Below are 20248 nucleotides of genomic sequence, written 5' to 3' on the forward strand. Positions count from 1 at the left end.
ACCGGTTTAAAACCATATACATTTATTATTCCACAGATTTTGTAGGTCAGAAGTCCAGGAATGGATTAGCTGGCTTCTCTGCTCAGGGTCTCACAAGTCTGAAATCAAGGTTTCAGCTGGGCTGCTTTCTCTTCTGGAGGCTCACTTAAAAAAGGATTCACTACTAAGTTTGTGGAAAGATTTATTTCTATGTGGCTGTAGAAGTTATGGTGGCTTGCTTCTTCACAGCCAGCAGTGGAGACGGGGGTGGGGGATAGAAAGGGAGGGAACATTATTGTTTTTCTCAGTTCTAGATACTTTTTTAAGCGGCTCACCCGATTAAGTCAGACGACCAGTGTGCTATCCCTTTTGGTTAACTTAAAGTCAGCTGAGTAGGGCCCTTAATTATATCTGTAACATCCCTTTGCTTTTTGTATGTAACATAGCATAACTATGTATTGATATCCCATTACCTTTTCCTCATTCTATTGATCAGAAGGAAGTTATAGGTCCTGCCCATACCCAGGGGAGGGGATTATACAAAGGTGTGGAGACCCAGGTGTGGGAATCATGGGGGCCATTAGAATTTTTCCTACTACACTGAGTGATTTGTAACTCTATATACTGTGTGACGTGGTTTCAATGTTGAAGAGAGAACCCTCACTATGATGAAAATAATTGCACTGATCTATATTATTGCCCCTGGAAGTTACCCCAGAGGGAACTCCCACCCTCCACTGTACTTTTAATTTACTAAAAAGATACATTCTAAAGGAACCCTGGAATATATCTGTGTCCAAACAGTATTAACAATTATCAGGTTTTCTTAGAGATCTTAGACCCAAAACAAAGCAAAATATATGTGGTTTAATTTATTGGTTCACCTACACAGAGATCGGACTCGGGATAAAAAAGCAGTGATGACAATTGGTTTAAAGCAGGTTTCCGACCTTTCCGTGTCCTGATACAGATACCAGACGGCACCGTCCACAGGGTGTGGTGGTGAGTGGGGGGGCATCTTGCTTGGAGGGGGCCAGTCTGGGTGCTTAGGATGCAGTGAGGGCAGAAGAAATCACTGTCTAGGCCACACTTGTAAACCTCTTGGACTGTGGCTCCATTTGGGTTGGAAGGTCCTGATTAACGCACTCAGAAAATGATCTGTATGCATATAGTGTGACAGATATGAATAAAAATTAAAAGTTCATGGGCTTTTTGCAAGATATATGTTGAAATATATGGAAATGTTCTGATGGGACTCTTGAAAGGATTCCATAACACTTTTAATTTTTATAAATTTTTTAAATTTAGTTTTAGAGAGAGGAAGAGGGAGAGAGAGAGATTGAGATTGATTTGTTGTTCCACTTATTGATGCATTCTTGGTTGATTCTTGTATGTGCCCTGACTGGGGATCAGGCCCGCAACCTTGGTGAGCTACCTGGCCGGGGCCCTCCATAACACTTTTCTAATTAGAAAAACCTTGAGGTAATTAGGAGAATTGGATTTCTATTCTGTTTCTTTCTTTACTAATTGTATGACTATGAGTACATCACTTTCTCAGCTTCCATATGTGTAAAATTAGCCCAAATAATCTCCAAAGTCTCCTATAATGATGACATTCTATTATAACCAGCCCAGCGTCAACAGAAAAAGTACATATTCCCCAAGGTGAGCACTTTGAAAGATATAATATGCATGTGAATTCTGGAATAAAATCACTCTCATTGCTCCAGTTTTATATTTAGAGACACATAAATACAGATGTATTTATGTACATGTACTTATTTTCACCAGTATCTTTGGTAAGCACAAAATGGGTATCGGTCCTTCAGTATTTGCAATGTTAGTGAGGGGAATTGGGTTGGTATCAGTTTTCAGAACAGATTTGAGGAACAGAAAGATTATAATTTCGAAGAGACTAAATTGTTCCCATCTATTCTAAAGGGACGCTTAGAGCAAGGATAAGTACAGCATTCAGAGGATAATGACATTGCGTGGGCAGAAAAAGAAATGCATCCAGTCCTATAAATGATACTAAATTGATATGCTTCTCTAATGAATCCTGGTACCTACCTATAAAGACTTGTTATTACCTAACTCTTTGTACACTTACAAACCTGATTGTATTGTGCTGTTAATTCTGTAAGACAGTGTTTGTCAAACCTTTTCATAGAAAGTTCATTTTCATAGGAAATGATTGTCTGTGTTACTTTGAAGTGACCAAGGCTGGTCATGGTTGGAGGCGACTGCCCATGTCCACCTCTGGACTTGTCCCTGACCTGATTGCCGAGGGGCTGACATCTTAGCAAAGTGGTGGGCCGCTCTGAGGCACGGTGGCTGGAACACCCAAGTTGGAAAGCTCTGTCACAGGGGGCCTCTGACAACAGGTCTTCTCAGATGTGGAGGACAGAAAGCCTCCCAGAGCCTATTTCCTAGTTTCTCCCTTTGGGTCTGAGCCTTATGGGGAAAAAAAGTTAAGCCCCAAGTATTGGTCAATGTGCATAGAATTATTTTATATTATCATCTCTAAAACAGCCCAAAGTGGCCTGGCCAGAGAATGCAGATGCAGCCTTTCAGTGAGCATCCAGAGAGCTCTCTGAAAACTTCTCCCAGAGTGTGTTCAGGTTCCACAGAAGAGGAAATGGTTTTGGTCACTGTGCTTCTATTTCATATTCTGTGGCCCAAGCAGAAAGAAATGTTCAAATGATTTCTCTAATATCTTGGAAACTGCTAGCCCTACACAAGTGGTTCGGATTGACTTAGGGAAGGGTGCAGTCAAGTCCACATCTGGAGGAAGAATCCTGGTCCTTCAATATGTGATTCTAGTATAAAGTCTCTTGGGCTCAGGTTTTCGAATTTGAATCCAAGTGTCAACACTTTTTTTAATGTACAGCCTCGGGCAAGTTGCATAAACCCTCCAAGTAGTTTGGTGCTCTGTAAAATAGGCACAAAAATTCCTAATGTGCAGTCCTGGGTGGGGGGTTTAGTTTGTCGGAGCATCATCCCATACACAGAAAGTTGTGGGTTTAACCCCCGGTCAGGGCACATATCTTGGTTGCGGATTTGATTCCCAGTCGGAGTGTGGACCAGAGGCAGCCGATGGATGTTTCTCTCTCACATCAGTGTTTCTTTCTCTCTCTCCCTTCTTCTACCTTTCCCCTCCTTTCTCCTTTCCTCTCTCTCTAAAAATCAGTAAAATATATTCTCAGGTGAGGATTGGAAAAAAAACCCTAATGTTTTTCTAGCACATTTCTAGCATATGAAGTTTCTAGCATATTACTTAAAACATGGTAACTGCTATCATCATTATCCATATAACAACCTGAAAAGGAGTAAAGCTATTCTTAAAATGCATAGAAGCTATAAAGACACGGTCAGGGAGTCAGATATTGTAAACCTCATGCACATTGTAAGTATCTTTGTTTTACAACAAAGGCAAAATGAATAAATATAGCAGTTATTTCTTAGGAAGAGTAATGGCCATAATTCTCCCTCTGGACCTGCTAGCATTGCACATAGGAAAACTATTTTACAGGCAAAAACGGAACTCGGAATGGTCAGCATGAGTCCTGGCTTCTCAGGGGGACCACAGCGCAGCGCGAGTGGTTCAGGCCAACCTGGTCACAGTGATCGTTGTATCCCACTTTAATCTCGTAGACGAAAAGAAATGTCGAAGCACGTTTCATAGTATCCTGGGAACATTTAGTCCCACTCAAATGCTTCAGGTTATTATAAAACCTAGAAGTGAATTTATAGTATTTCTTAAATACATATTCCAAGTGTAATCTACAATTTTTATCAATGAATATGCAACAACCTTTCTGTACAATGAAATCAGCACATTTGTATCCTTTTCCGTGTGCCAGGTGCTGCTCTAAATACTTTATATATTAACTCAAAATAAATCTAAAAACAACCCGGTGAAGTATATATCGACGTATACGACATAAAAAGAGAGTAATTTATAATAAAATAATGTTTATTTTAATATGTGAATTCTTGAGCACAGCTGTATTAAGAGACGTAAAGGAACAGGGGCTTCTACCTGTAATGAAAGTCACTGTGACTGTCACAGCTTCAAATGTGGTCTGATGTCATAAATGATGTTATAACATGCAGGTGTGTTATACTGCCACTTCAGAAATGGCAAGTGGTGCCCTGGCTGGTGTGGCTCAGTAAGTTGAGCACCGGACTAGTAACAGGCTAGTGGTGATGCCAAGGTGAAAAACTTGTGGTAAATTTCCAAATGAAACAAAAGCAACCGTCCCTTAATGTACATACTGGTTCAATTTATGGAAGATTCAGCGTATATTAATGTGCTCGTATATACAGTGGAACTAAGGCCTAGGCTCAGATGATTATATACAGTTTTATTATCTCCCTCAGTGCCCCAGGGATCATTTGAAAATCATTCAGATGTCATGCTTTCTTCACTGAAAGTTACATAGCACCCTTTGCCCCACTAATCATCGTAACCACAATAAAAACAAGAAACGCCCCCATGAATTTGCAAAATGCACTTTCGCAGATTGTACTGTTGCTCAGTAGAGCCGCAGGTCTGGGGGTCTTAGCCGCCTTTAAGGGGTTTATAGTGCAATAACAGCTTGGCGTGTATAGGACTAAAATACAGGATGATAAATAAATACATAGAAATATGCACAGTGCTACAGGGACTTACAGATAACAGGAAGCGTGTCTGCCTGTGGAGGTTGGAGAAAGCCTCTTGTAGAAGTCACGCTTGACCTGGGCCTTAAAGACTGAGTACACCAGGCAGGAAATAGAAGTGCTCTGTGGGCGGGGGGGGGGGGGGGGGGGGGGGGGGGGGGAGACAGGATATACGGTGGGGTGGAACACAGTTAAGATATTGGGAAGAATTGATATAACCAAGTATGTGGTAACTGTTGGAGAATGAAATACATAGCTGGAACGTCCCGGAAATGTCAAGCTAAGGACTTCATGTTGTAGGCAACAGAGTATTTAAAAAAGAAATGAAGCAAGGGGATTAAAAGCATATGATTGCATTTTAGAAAGACTGGTGGTTGTTTAGACTGAGGATCGACTGAGTAGATAATTGACGTCGCCCCTTGAGGAAGTAAATCATGGTGTCACACAGCTGTTAACTGCTTCAGCTAATCCATCCTGTGAATTAGACAGGGGTATAAAGAACATCCTAAAGCCAGTCATACAGCACTTTGCCTCCCCCTTCTGTATACAGTAACATGTGGCAGCTCTTGCTATTCGTGACACCTGAAGCCTTTGCTCTGGTGTGATCTGCTCATAGTAGCTGCCTTTTTGTTCCCTCAAATAAGACATACTGTTTTGATACAGAGTAATTGATTTAATTGATTTTACTATCCCTCTGTTTTCCTTTTCTATTTTACCAAAATATTGCACAGCATCCATTTTAGCTGGAGCGAACCCGCATAATACTTCTGCGCTCCTGTTATATAACTAACTTTATAGAACAACGACAAAATGCAGAAGCTTGACATGCCACCAGTGGACAACTCTCCATGTTTGGTTGCAGCCTCCACATCCGTTCAGACCCATTGCATGTCGTGATGAGAGTGCTCGGGCACTGTTTCATGTGGCTGCCACCTTTTTCACTAGGGAGTCAGAAAATCGAATAAAGCGAAGTTTACAAAGCGTTTCTCCCTTCCTTAGTGAAGGCATCCTCAATGTTGCAGCGCAAAGCTGGCGGTGGCTACGGTTGCTGATATCATTCCCTTCTACAGAAGGTGGGAGCTTCATCTCAAAGAACGTTTTGAATGAAACCAACCCTGGAGGGTGTGCAGGCAGGGGAAGTGATGTACTTGCAAAGGAGAGTCTAGAGGAATTCTCATCTTGTTTCTTTCCGTTTTTTCTCTTCATTTTTCCCCAGTGTAAGATAAGCAATATTTATGAACATGCAATTTCACTGTGGCTGGCCTAAAAAATGAAACAGGACAACAGGATTAGGGAGAGGCAGACCTTAAACAATCAGGCACTCACACAAAGAAGCAGACACTCAAGCCATTGCATTTCTGGCTTGGTTGGAACCTAATGCAAATAGCACTGCATTCAGTGAGGCACGTTTCCCAAAATAGCAGACATTCCAGCGTTACCATGGAGAGGTCTGAAGTGGAGGTTAAGGCAATAATACGCTCTCAAAGCTCAAGGCAGGGACTGAAAGCTTGCAGGGATTATTACCTCAGGTACCTCCAGCCAACTTCATACAAGATTTTTTTTTTAAGGCAGCTTTTCTGTATTTCCCCCTCCCTTTTTTTAAAAAAAAGACTTATTTACTTCTTAGATAGAGGGGAAGGGAGAGAGAAAGAGGGAGTGAGAGATCCACATGCAAGAGACACGTCAATTGGTTGCCTCTCGCATGCCCCCAACTGGGGAACCTGGCCTGCAACCCAGGCATGTGCCCTGACTGGGAATTGAACCTGCAACCTTTTGATTCTCAGGCCAGCACTCAGTCCACTGAGCCACAGAGCCAGGGCTGTATCCACTTCTTAAGCGGATGAATGTGGATGCTGGAGACTCAGTGACAAGTCTTCATTCAACATCACTATCTCCCAGACATAACACTCATTGGGAACATGTGTCAGAAACAAGTCTCATCAGCTAAGAACACTGTAGCCCTGACCCTTTAGAGCAGCAAAAGAGGTGGGAAAACAAGGTACTTCTTTACAGCTTCATTGAAAGTATTTATTGAGCATTTACAGTGCACAAATTACTGGTAGGTGAAGGAAGAGGAACGCAGAATGTATAAGGTTTCGTCTCTGCCTTCTAGAAATTACAATCTCATTGGAAGGGAACAAGGGCGCTGATGGAAACAGAATACAAGTCAGTGGAGAAAAAAATCATCCTGGGCAACGGGGTAGTGAAGATTCCAATCTGTGAGGAATGAGTAGGATTTTAATAAGGGATGAAAAGGAAAAGCATCAATTCATTCATTCATTCCTTCTCTGATTATATACTTAGATCTAGGAACATACTGTTCTTTAGTACCTCAGAAGATAACAAGATGAGTAAGGTGTATGGTTTGTCTTGAGGAGCTACCAGCTAATTGGGGAAAGGCAATACAGAGAAATGACACACAAATCACTATAGGCACTAAAGGACTTTGGAAATAAAGAAGAGAGACATGTCTTTTGAAGATAGAAAGAAAGGCAGCTTACAGGAGATACCTGAAAGTTGGATAGGATTTTGACAGGGGGAGAGAGAACATACCAAGTGGATGAGATGGAGAGGTGGAAAGTTCAGGGTAAGGAAGCAATAATCAGAATAGGATATACATAGGGGCACAGAGAGTGCAGGCTAGAGAAATAGGGTGAAGCAAGAGTCAGGGGGACTTAGGTAGAAGATTAAGAAGTTCATGATTAATTGATAAGTTATTAGGTCTCCAGGTTACATTGCAGAAAAGTGATATATCTGAGCTCTGTTTTAGAAAAATTAATCTGGAAGGAGGATAGAGTGGAGGGGAAAGAAGCTCAGGGAACTAATTTCTAAGGAACTTTATTGCCTAAGATATGAGGTCAGTAGAAGGTAACCAAGAATGGAAATTTGTGCCAAGGCAAAAAATTGAAATAAAATTTGTTCATTCATCTACTCATTCATTCATTCATTCATTCATATATGCTAGTCAGTGACTATCACTGAGTGTCCACCATGGCCAGATTCTGGTGCTGTTAGATGCTGGAGAAACAGTATGAATAAGAAAGAGAGAGCCCTTTCCCTTAAGGATCTTACATTCTAATAACAGAGAGATAAATTATTGGTAATCAAACAAACAAAGAAATAATTGCAAACTGTGGTAAAACAAAGAGCAAGGACTAGCAAACTTTTTCTGTAAAAGGCCAGATAGTAAATAATTTAAATTTTGACTTTGCAGGCCATAAGGTGTCTGCCGACGTAGCGCAAAAACAGCCATACACAATACATAAAGGAACTGGTATGGCTGTGTTCCAATAAAACTCTGTTTACAAAAACAGCTGGGGGCTGGATTTAGCCCTCAGTTCATAGTTTACTGACCCCCGATACAGAATTAGGAGGAAGGCGGGGGGCATTGTAGGTAAGGGGAAGACGGCAATCAAGAGTTGAGTCTTTCCTGTGGTAATTTTCACATGGCTCTGACACATCATGCAGACACAAATAGGTAGTTGGTTATTTGAGAGTAGAACTTGGGGGAGAATTCTGGGATAAAGATATATATGGGAAGTTACTGGTATAAAGATGGGAACGGATGAGATGACATTAAAAGAATAAAAAGTGGAAGGTGAAAAGGCTCTAGAACAAGGCCTCAGTGAACACCTACAAAAGGTTCATTGTGGGTATAATTCTTAGTTTACAAATTCATTCATGCAGGAAATATCACATTACTGTCTTTAAAAAAAATTTTTTGTTATATTTGTTATTGTTATTTTTTATAGTTGTCCCAATTTTTCTCCCTTCGCCCTCTTCCATCCAGCCCACCCGTACCCCATTCCCTCAGTCAATCCCCACACTGTTGTCCATGTCCATGGGTCATTCATACATGTTCTTTGACTAGTCCCTTCACCTTCTTTCCACCATTAGCCCCCTCTTTAATCAATTTAATGTTATCCTGAGTCCCTCTCCTAACCAGGCTTGGGGGGAATTCAGTTTTATACATTTGGTACTTCCTTATCCCCACCCTCTCAGTTATGTGAAGGTGAAGGCCCCTAGGTTTTTTCAGGTGCTAAAGCTTCAGGGTGATTACTCTGATCATTGGTCCACCAGTGAAGCACCTGTACCCCAGCAAGCCGGGTTCGGCCTACCCTAACAGCTTGCTGTATTAGAATCTTATGGAGCAAGAACCCACGGGCCTAGAGTCCAGCCTCTTCAAGTTGCCCGCCGTGTTCTCCCCTCAGGTCCTGCTGCTTCCTCAGGGCACTGATAGGGAATGCAGGTGGATCCTTATTACTCTTTGACCCCCAGACTCTTCCCGATATGCGTGAAAACTCACCTTCTCCTCTCTTGTTGACCTCAAAGACATTCTCTCTCTCCTTTTCCCCACTTGGACACCTGGCTTAATCTTCTAGGTAGGTTTAGAATTTTGTAAAAGGGAATGCATTTGACTTCAGCCTCTGCTTTTCACTGTGTAAAAACTCTTAAGAGACAAGATAATGCTAAGGGCCTGACCATCAGATTAGGAAAGAAGAAGGCAGGGGCGTACAAGTAACAAAATACATGTATGTTTAAAAATTTACCTTGTCACCATTTGATTAGGGAAGAAGTATGAGATGAAGCTGACAGTAGATTAGGATCTTTTTGTAGAGATATTTAAATGCCAGGGTAAGGTTTTGGATTTCATCCTATAGGTAGTACAATGATGGATCTTTATTAGGAATGTTCTAGAAATACTATGCAAAATGATTAGAGAAGCATGCTTCTAAGACTACATGATGATTGAAGTTTTAGGTTTCAAGAACCTGAAGTGGAAAGTGTAGTGAAAATGTAAAGCAATGTTTCTGAAAAGCTAGAGATGTTCAGAAAAAGAATCGAAAATAATTTAGTGTCTGGTTTAGTATAGGATTCTGAGGAATTAAAGGTAACAACTCTGAAGTTTACAAGTCCACCCAGTTACAGAAAATGAGACTTCTGGCCAAGATGGAGGTGTAGGTAGATATACTGTGCCTCCTCCAACAACCAAAAGAAGGACAACAACAAATTTAAAAACAGAAAACAACCAGAACTGCCAGAAAACTGAACTGTATGGAAGTCCACCAACCAAGAAGTTAAAGAAGAAACATTCATCCAGACCAGTAGGAGTGGCGGAGATGGGCAACTGGGGAAGACAAGTCTTGCAGCAAGGTGGCAGCTAGAGGACCTGGGTGGGCGAGGCAGTGGCTGGCAAAGCAGGTGGTCCCACATTTGTGTGTGGATAAACCTGGAGGAAAACTGGAGAGCTAGACAGACCATGCAGCCTGGGGAAATAAAGCCTCAAAACCTCTCTGCCTGTAAAAACCTGTGGGGGTTGAGGTGGCAGAAGAAACTTCCAGCCTCACAGGAGAGTTCGTTGGAGAGACCCACAGGGTCCCAGAACATACCCAAACCCACCCACCCAGGAATCAGCACTAGAAGGGCCCAATTTGCTTGTGGATAGTGGAAAAAGTGACTGAAAGCCGGCAGAGCTGAGCAAGTTTCATTGTTCCCTCTTGGCTCCCTCCCCCTACATACAGAACCACAACGCAGCAAAGAGAGTTGTCCCCCCCACTGGTGAATACCTAAGGCTCCCCCCTTACAATGTAACAGGCGTGCCAAGGCAAAAAAAAAAAAAAAAAAAAAAAGGCCCAAATGAAAGAACAGATCAAGCTCCAGAAAAAACACAACTAAGCGATGAAGAGATAGCCAACCTCTCAGATTCAGAGTTCAAAACACTGGTGATCAGGATGCTCACAGAAATGGTTGAGTATGGTCTCAAACTTGAGGAAAAAGTGAAGGCTATGAAAAATGAAATAAAGGAAAATGTACAGGAGCCAACATTGACAGGAAGGAAACCAGGACTCAAATCAATGGTTTGGACTAGAAGGAAGAAATAAATATTCAACCAGAACAGAATGAAGAAACAAGAATTCAAAAAAATGAGGAGAGGCTTAGGAACTTTTGAGACAACTTTAAACGTTCTGACATTCGAATCATAGGGGTGCAAGAAAGAGAAGAACAAGAGCAAGAAATTGAAAGCTTATTTGAAAAAATAATGGAGAACTGATGGGAATCTGAAAAAGGAAATAGACTTCCAGGAAGACCAGGAAGCTCAGAGAGTTCCAAAGAAGTAGGACCCAAGGAAGCACACACCAAGGCACATCATAATTGCATTATCCAAGATTAAAGATAAGGAGAAAATCTTAAAACCAGCAAGAGAAAAGGAGACAGTTACCTACAAAGGAGTTCCCATAAGACTGTCAGCTGATTTCTTGAAAGAAACATTACAGGCAAGAAGGGGCTGGAAAGAAGTATTCCAAGTCATGAAAGGCAAGAACCTACATCCAAGATTACTCTATCCAGCAAAGCTTTCATTTAGAATGGAAGGGCAGATAAAGTGCTTCCCAGATAAGGTCAAGGTAAAGGAGTTCATTATCACCAAGCCCTTATTACATGAAATGTTAAAGGGACTTATCTAAGAAAAAGAAGATCAAAAATACGAACAGTAAAATGACAACAAACTCACAACTATCAACAATCGAACCTGAAAAAACAAAAACAAACTAAGCAAACAACTAGAACAGGAACAGAATCACAGAAATGGAGATCACATGGAGGGTTATCAGCGGAGAGGAGGAGGAGGGAGAGAGGGGGTACAGGTACATGGAATAAGCAGCATAAATGGTAGGAACAAAATAGACAGGGGAAGATTAAGAATAGTTTAAGAAATGTAGAAGCCAAAGAACTTATATGTACAACCCAAGGTCATGAACTAAAGGAGGGAATGCGGGTGGGGTGTGTCCAGGGCAGAGGGGAGTAAAGGGGGGAAATGGGACAACTGTAATAGCATAATCAATAAAAAATATTTAAAAAAAAGAAAATGATATGCCCAACTGTACTTCTCCTGCGGATCTGTCTCTAGCTTTTAACAGTGTTATAACCATTGTTCTTATTCTTGAAATTCTGTCCCCTTCTCACTTGTGCTTTCATTGCAGAAGTTTTCTTGAATCACCTCAACTCAGCAGGTCACAAATCAAATACTGCATTATCTTTTTGCAAATGGACTCTTCAACTGCATGTTTCTGCTCATTTAAACCATTTTATCGATCAGTTTCCCAGACCAAAACCTTATCTCCATTTTTAATGTTTTCTTTTCCTTCACCCTCTCTGCATATACGTCATCAAGTCCTGCTGTTCATTCCTTCAAAATGATTCCCGTATTTCCTGCTTTCTGTAGCAGGTCTTCCTATAATCACCCCAAATCTCTCCCTGAAACTCCAATTTCTGATCTTTTGACTGAGATTTTGCCTGCTGCCTGGGTTATCTTCCTAAAATAAAGTTTTCATCATGCCATTCTCTGCTCAAGTTTATAACACAAAGTCCAATTCTAATAGTTGCCAAGGCCCTCCGTAGCACCACAGCATAGTGTCTGGCTTAGAGTTGGCCCTTCATACATGTTCTTTGAATGAACTTAGATGTAGGATGAACCTGGACATTCAGATGTCCCACAACATCTCTAATATCTCCTCTTACCTACAGGCTAGCACTATATTATTCCAAGACTTCTTCTGATGATACACTTTTCTTTTTCTGCAGTCCCTTCCTTTTTTTCTTCATTCTAAGACCCATCCCAAATGCCTCTCTTGACCCCTTCAACTACATTAACCCATGCTAATTTCAGCTTTATCTGCACATATTAGATTTCAGTCAATACCTTTCAGTTTAGTAGTCAGTTGTTCTAATCATAGCATCCACATTTTCTCCCCTTCAACTAAACTGAAAGCTCCCTGAAGGCAGGGAAAAGACATACTGAAGTTTCCCTAAATTCTTACTCATTGGTTAACTGATTTAATAATACTTTAAAATTCTCTTAAATAGCTATGGGTATTTAAGAACTTAAGTTGAAAGACTGATGTTACTATTTGAAGGGATTCTGCTGATACCCGTATTACTACGATCTGTAGTCAAACTGGATATCCCCTGGTTTTAAGACAGGTGTTTTGAAATGCTGTATTAGTAATTAATGCAAGACATGATTGTTTTTGACATCTAAATATTTCCAGGCAGCACAGGAAAATCATGCTTGTGGTATTACCATAAAGCCTAACTGGGTTGACTTTGATATTCTTGCATTTCCTCATTTACTTTGGCTTCTCTGCCAGAGTCACTTTTTTTGTCTTTTTGGCATAGTTTTCAGTAAATAGAACAGCTATTTCCAATGCCATAACTAGGGCAACGAAACCTCATACAACTGGTTTGAGACATGGGGATTTTCCACATCTGATTCTCTGGGAAACTCCCAGCTTAGAAGTAGGTCTTAGAAACAGTAAAATGCTGAGGATACAAAAGTGACTATGGTCCTAAGAGATACTTCCCAGGGCCCCAAAATCTAGAGATCAAAACAGAGTGCAAAAGATCCTGACCATAGTAATATTGTACTTAGGAATCTTGTTTCAAATTAGTATACAGTTCCCTAAAGTCAAGTTTTGTAGTAGTTCTACATTGATGAGTTTTTCACTTTATGTGCAGACTTTCTGATCTTTTAACTGAAAATTCAGTTTAGGATAGTTCTAATTCAGTGGTTTACACAGTGTGATTCCCAGAAAGCGCCATTAGCATGATCTGGGAATTTGTTAGGAATGCAAATTCTTGGGTCTTACCCCAGACCAACTGAATCAGAAACTCTTAGGTTCCAGTGATCTGTTTTACCAAATCCTCCAGGTGATTCTGATGCATGCCAAAGTTGAAAACCACTGTTTAAATTCAACATGTTTACTTGGTAGATGAGGAAATCAAGGCCAGATATTAGTGGCCTGACCTAGGACATACAGCTGATAAGTGAATGCATTTGTCAATCCATTTTGAGGGCAAGTTACTGATATATAAAATTAGTAATTTAATTCATAATAGCTTGTTATAGTGTGAAACCTGTTCTCAAATTTTCCTTTATTATGTACCTTTGATACATTTTAGAAGTAGTCATCCTTTTCTAAATCATCACAAAAGCCCTCAATCTCACATTATTAATATGCTTTGTTCAGTCAGAAATGTGTGGTATGTATATGCATATAATTTCCCAAAGCTCATATGGATAGGAACTATAAAGTTTTGAATTCCTAATTGGGCCTTTCATAGAATTTTTTCTGGGCTGTATTTTATCTTCCCAATTTTCAAAGCTAATTCTTATGATAAAGTGGGGGTTATTTTCTGTCAAAGAACTACCTCAGATAAAAGTTTACAAGTAATACATATATTTACATTTGAACTGTACTAACATATATAAAATCCACAGACCTAAGCATTCAGTTCAGTGAGTTGTGACAACTGTACACATTCATGTATCCATGACCCAAATCAAGATATAGAAAATTTTCATAACTCCAGAAACTTCCTGTGCCCCTTTGCAACTGATTCTCGCCTTATCTCATCCCCCATAACCACTTTCTGAATTTCTATCACTATAGATTCTTATGGAATCTCGTAGGATATACTGATTTGTATATGGCTTGTTTCATGCTTTTGATGTTCATTCATGTTGTGGGTATCAGAATTCATTTTTTTAATGCTGGTTAGTATTGCATTGCATAACTATATCAAAATGTGTTTATCCTACCTTTTTCTTAGTAACAATATTTTTTTCTTATCAGAAAGGCAGTGCATGCTTACTATAGAAAGTTATAGAATACAAATGAGGAAAGAAGAAAATAGTATTCATAATTCCATTCTCTAGACACGATCACTATTTAATAACTTGTATAACCCACTTAGAACCTTTATTTATATAAATTGCCCATATATATAGTTATATACATTTCAAACATTCTTATTTTAGGTTCAAGTTTTACCACTTAGAAGCTCACTTTCGTGTGTTAAATTGGCACAATTCTTGATTGTAACTACAGAATATTTTCTAAATTTAAAAAACATCTAAAAATAATACATGAATACACATTCACTGCCAAAAATTCAAATGATACATGGTATATAGAATAAATGTTCCCATTTGGTTCCCCCATTTTGCTTGCCTTTCCATCCGTGGGCCGTTAACTAAATACAACACCTTGACCAAGATGATACTGATAAGTACGGACCGTGAAGTGCTGAATTTATCATCACATAATTTTTCTTCATTTTTTAATTTTTACTTTCAAGTTTTATTTATATACCAGTGATCTTTTAATTGAGATTAAATTATTTTATAATACCAACAATCATGTTAGGACTATTTCTAGTACTTTAATGTACTACCCACTTTGAAATACAGTTCTTGAATATTTTCTCAAGGTGTGAAGAGTGCCATCTTCAGATTTTCTTTGATTGTTGAGGGATTCATCCCTCCTTGTTGATGGAAGCCTAGATACGGATAGCTTTCTCTTTCAGTATGTTGATCTTTACTTACAGCAAACATATTCTTCAGAGGTAAATGGCCTTTTCTCCAGTGATACTGACTCGCACTTCTACACCAAGCTATCTATAAGGTCATTAAAGTTTAAAGACTATAACTCTGACTGGTGTGGCTCAGCGGATTGGCTGGGGCACAGGTTCCATTCCTAGTCTATGGCACATGCCTGGGTTGTGGGCCAGATCCCCAGCAGGGGGCGCATGGGAGGCCACCACATATGGATGTTTCCTACTCTCTCTTTCCCTCTCTAAAAAATAAATAAATAAAATCTTTAAAAAAATAAAGTTTAGGGACTGCAATTAGATACAAAATTTTATTATAGAGAATACAAAGTATTAGTTTGCTCCTGAAAAGCATTTTGTCTCATTAATTACTGTTTTATTAGCATTTTTCCCAGTAGGAAAATGTGGCTTGCAATGACAGTCAAAAAAGAGGCTTAATTAGTGTCTTAATTTGCTCCTTTATGGACCTTTGAATCTTTGCTGTTCATTAGAAAAAATACTTAAGACAGGGTAGTGTTCTGGCAGGCGGTCTATCAGTAGGGTGAGTCCAGTAACTACTTGCTTGCCTCTTTGTCGATCACTGTGGATTCCAAAGACTGTTTTAATTTCTTCTGACTGTGAAGCTCATATACCTAGAGACAGGCAAAAATGCAGCTGCAATGAGTTTTACTTGGCACTGTTTTACATTCTTGGTTTTAGGGCCAGAATATACATATTCAGGTGAAATCACACATGCAAAGTTCTGTACCCTGTGAACCCCAAACTTCTAAGAACTGTCCTCCTTCCCAATAAAGATAGTAAGATTCTGTTTTGGTGATTAAATAACAATGCACTCCTGTGCAGAGCACCATAAAGTTTTAAAATTACTTTATTCTTTTTAATAATAAAATAACAACATAGGCTATTATTTAATGAGCTAAGCACTGTTAAGGTATGGTGGATTAAATAATCTCATTTAATCCACCATAATAAATTGCATGGTTTATTATGAGCTCTCATTTGAAGGCATTTGAATGTCTTCATGTTTGGGAGTAGGGGCTCAGATATAATTAGACTGTTGCTGGACTTGACCTCTCACAAGGTCAAGTTAGTGAAATTTCAACATTATTGTCACTGGGAAATGTCCTGGAATCACTGGGGGATTCCAAGTAACTGCTGGGGACCGTTTTCCTTCCTGCCTGGTGTCTGCATGCCTTTCACGCCAAGAAAATTCTTTATTATAAATGATGTGACACCCGGATTCCTCCGAGTCAGAGCTCCAGCTTCCCTCCAGTCTGTGTGCATGCCAAGTTCTATACCCAAGGGCGGGGTGACTTACAACTGCCTAGTGTTGAGTAAGACAGGATGTTAACTGAAGTCAGAGAAATTCCCAGCCCTAACTGCGCAGAGAGCAGCACTCCTCCATACCCTGGACTCACGCTCAAAGAAGCTAGGTCTTTTCTTCTACTTCCCTCCCCCCAAATAAGGACTGCCTGCTACCTGAAAAAGAATTTGGTGATGATAATCTACTCTCAGGTGTCTACATTCTGGAAAAAAAACCCACTTAATCTTGCTTAACCAGCTGCATTCACGTGGCAATTACTGGACCCTTTCTCAGGTGACTGATTTGTACCATCTCTTGATTTGTACTCTAAAAAAGGGGGGAAATATCCAGGAGTGCTAAATCCACCACCCACTCCCAACATCGCAAGGGCAAGAGAAACACTTGTCCTCTTTTCTAGGTACTCTCAGTAGTCGCGGGCGAGGTTGAATCGAGCCTCCTAAAATCCACCCTTTCTCCATAGCCGCCTCTGCGGCCCCAGGGCCTTTGAACCCAGGCCCCAGACCGGGTGGGGGAAGGAGGTGGGGCTGCAGGCAAGAGGGAGACACGCCGCGGCGGGTACCTAGTGGCGCTGCCTGGCTGCCCCGTCAGAGGACGTGGCACTACCCGTGGGGGAGGGGATTCGGCTTCCTCCTCCCGCGCGGAGCCTCAGGACACGCTGCAGGAGCGGGAGGGAGACCCAGCCGGGGACAGGTGCGCTTTCTTGGTGAGGTCTTAGCAGATCAGATGAAAGTGGCCCAGACCGTGCTGCTTCCCACTGGGAATACGCTGTAAGGCAGGTCTGTTGTTCCACAGCGAGGAGAGGTGACCCGGTTTGGGACGCACTTACCACCCGCATGCGCAGCTCCGGGGTGCGGCCGCGGACTACACTTCCCAGAGGAACGTGCCGCAGGCCGCGGGCGCGTAGCCGCTGACGCCATCTTGAAATCTGATCCTCAGTCTCCCAGCCTCAGCGTGAGCCTCCGGCGGCACGTAATGCTTCGCGAACCCAGCCAGCTAAGAGAGAGGACGTGGAAGAAGCGGCGGCTGGTGGGGGAGACAGCTAGAGGTGACAGGAAAGGTTCCGAGCGCGGCCTGCGCTGCTGTCACTCAGCATCGCCCTGAGGCGTCTCTTCGCTCGCGCCCTTCCCGAGGGGCGGGGCTGACCGCTCCGGTACCCAGAGCTCGCGCGCGGGTGGCAGAGGTGACTTCTTGTACAGAGGGGAGCCCACCGGGCTGTGCCATGCTGGCCCGAAGCCACCGAGGCGGGAGACCGACCGCAACCCCGCGCCAGTGAATGATCGCCCTGCAGCACCCGCCTCAGGGAAGCTGAGAGAGAAGATGAAGGAGATTTGCAGGATCTGTGCCCGGGAGCTGTGCGGAAACCAGCGGCGCTGGATCTTCCACACGGCTTCCAAGCTCAACCTCCAGGTTCTGCTCTCGCACGTCCTCGGCAAGGATGTCTCCCGCGATGGCAGAGCGGAATTTGCATGCAGCAAGTGTGCTTTCATGCTTGATCGGATCTATAGATTCGACACCGTTATCGCCCGGATCGAAGCTCTTTCTATTGAGCGCTTGCAGAGGCTGCTGCTGGAGAAGGACCGCCTCAAGTTCTGCATTGCCAGCATGTATCGAAAGAATAACGATGACTCTGGCGCGGAGGCCAAGGCGGGGAATGGGACGGTTGACATTTCCAGCTTACCCGATGTAAGGTACTCTGCGCTGCTCCAGGAAGACTTTGCCTATTCGGGGTTTGAGTGTTGGGTAGAAAATGAGGACCAGATTCAGGAGCTGCATAGCTGCCATGCTTCGGAAGGCCCTGGAAACCGACCCAGGAGATGCCGTGGTTGTGCAGCGTTGCGGGTTGCTGATTCTGACTATGAAGCCATTTGTAGAGTGCCTCGAAAGGTGGCCAGAAGTGTCTCGTATGGCCCTTCTTCCAGGTGGTCCACCAGCATTTGCACTGAAGAACCAGCACTGTGTGATGTTGGGCCGCCGGACTTAGCAAGCGCGAAGGTACCCCCAGATGGAGAAAGCATGGAGGAAGGGACTCCCGGATCCTCTGTGGAGTCTTTGGATGCAAGTGTCCAGGCTAGTCCTCCGCAACAAAAGGATGAAGAAACCGAGAAAAGTGCAAAGGAACTTGTAAAGTGTGACTGCTGTTCCGATGAACACGCTCCACAGCATATGTGTAATCACAAGCTGGAGCTAGCTCTTAGCATGATTAAAGGTCTTGACTATAAACCCATCCAGAGCCCCCGAGGGAGCAAGCTTCCTATTCCAGTGAAATCCAGCCCACCTGGAGCCAGGCCTGGCCATACCATGACAGATGGAGTTAGTTCCGGTTTCCTTAACAGGTCTTTGAAACCCACTTATAAGACACCTGTCAGTTACTCCTTGGAGATTTCAGACCTGCAGGAGCTCTGGGATGATCTCTGTGAAGAATATTTGCCACTCCGGGTCCAGGTATACAAAATGGCTACATAGTGCCTTTTTGATTATAGTTAACCGGCCACAAGCCTCACATGACTCCTGTTTAGGTGAAGGTTAATAATATTATAGACTTAAGAAAATCATTGAGCCCGTTTTTTTGGCACCTTTTGCTTGTGTGCCACTTAGTACATGTGATTCACACTCAAATAATTTGCTTTTCACAATACTCTTTGTAGTAACATCTATTAGCCTTCCCATTAAATATCAAAATTGCTGACTTTTTTAAAGACAAAAAGATAAAGATTCCTAATTCACTTCGACCCTATGAAAAGACATATAATCTTATTTCTGATATTAGAACTCTTTTAGAACTTTCCTTTTAGTCCCTCCCCCTTATTTTTTTCTTTTGTTTTTGTTTTTAGATTTGTAGATGTTTTCTCCCATTCTGTAAGGGAGTTAGTTCTCTCTGGAGCATTAAGCCTTTTTATCCCCAGGTATGCCTCAAACTGATTAGGGTATAGGGTAAATGTTTGGGAAAACCTGTTAATTCACCAAAGTATTATAACATCTGGGCAATATTAATGTAAATATTGCCCAGATGTTACATTCACATTAATTATATTAATAGTTACATTAATACTACCATTTGAGGACTAATGATGACTTGCTCATAAAAGAGATTTGGGAATTCAAGTGTTGTCACTTAAAATGTTAAGAAAACTTTTCACAGACAATTTGTCCACTGACGTCCCTTAGAAGATGTTTGATATTAAAGGATTCATCCATTATTAAGTGATAGGAGAGTTTCATCCATTATACTACTCTTGAGTTTCTAAATGACTAGAAGATGGCAGTAGATGTTAATTTGAGCTGTTAATATATGGCCAGTTGATTCCATGCAACCTTTTAAATTCAGCTACATACAGGGAACTGACAGATGCTATTTTGTTTCTACAACAACAGTAAATGCTAGGCTCAGTTAACTGTATCAACATTCAAACATCCGGCGCGTTCTATTTGATACATGTCCTTTAGTGATAACCATTATAAAGGTGGACAACCTAGAAGGCATTTTTGGAAGCTAGCCACAATCAACATCATCCTAGAAATTCAGAGCTTGGTAACAAATGAAATTGTTGTCAACTTGAAGTCTTTGAAAAATGCTTTTATTATATATAAAATTTGCATCACAATGACAATATTGTCAGAAACAGTATACGTGAAATTGCTATGAAAAAGCTTTAAAATGTTTTTATTCATATAAAATATTGAGTATTAGTATATCCAGTGCTTGCATGCTTCTTTTCTTTTGCTTCCTTTTCTTAGAGTGGAGCCTCAACAGCTAAATTTGGGCTTTACAGTATTTGTGTGACCAGACATAGATGCACAAATTAAACATGGTGCTTTCATATTAGGGTCTAAAAGTAGGCTGGGCGGGGTGGGTGGGAAAAAAGCTTTTTTTACCCCCCTCATATACGGTCACTG

The 20248-nt window shown here is 41.5% G+C and overlaps 1 protein-coding gene across 30 annotated transcripts in view; it reads left to right on the forward strand.

Annotated features, from left to right (window-relative positions):
• The window catches only part of PDE4DIP (phosphodiesterase 4D interacting protein), a 166733-nt gene that overhangs the window by 74078 nt on the left and 72407 nt on the right, over positions 1-20248 (forward strand). For 16 of the 30 annotated variants that reach the window (XR_008425880.2, XM_053916249.1, XM_053916255.1 and 13 more), the window contains exon 1: positions 17230-18796. The exons of the other annotated variants lie outside the window; for them this stretch is intronic. Coding sequence is in view for 15 of the 16 variants with exons in the window: in XM_053916249.1 (XP_053772224.1) it covers positions 17672-18796 (1125 nt within the window). In the remaining variant the exon portion in view is untranslated. Of the gene's footprint in view, positions 1-17229; positions 18797-20248 lie in introns of those variants that run through there. 30 annotated transcript variants of the gene reach the window in all.

The sequence above is a fragment of the Desmodus rotundus genome, chromosome 12, assembly GCF_022682495.2.
Source record: "Desmodus rotundus isolate HL8 chromosome 12, HLdesRot8A.1, whole genome shotgun sequence".
In the NCBI taxonomy this organism is placed as follows: Eukaryota; Metazoa; Chordata; class Mammalia; order Chiroptera; family Phyllostomidae; genus Desmodus; species Desmodus rotundus.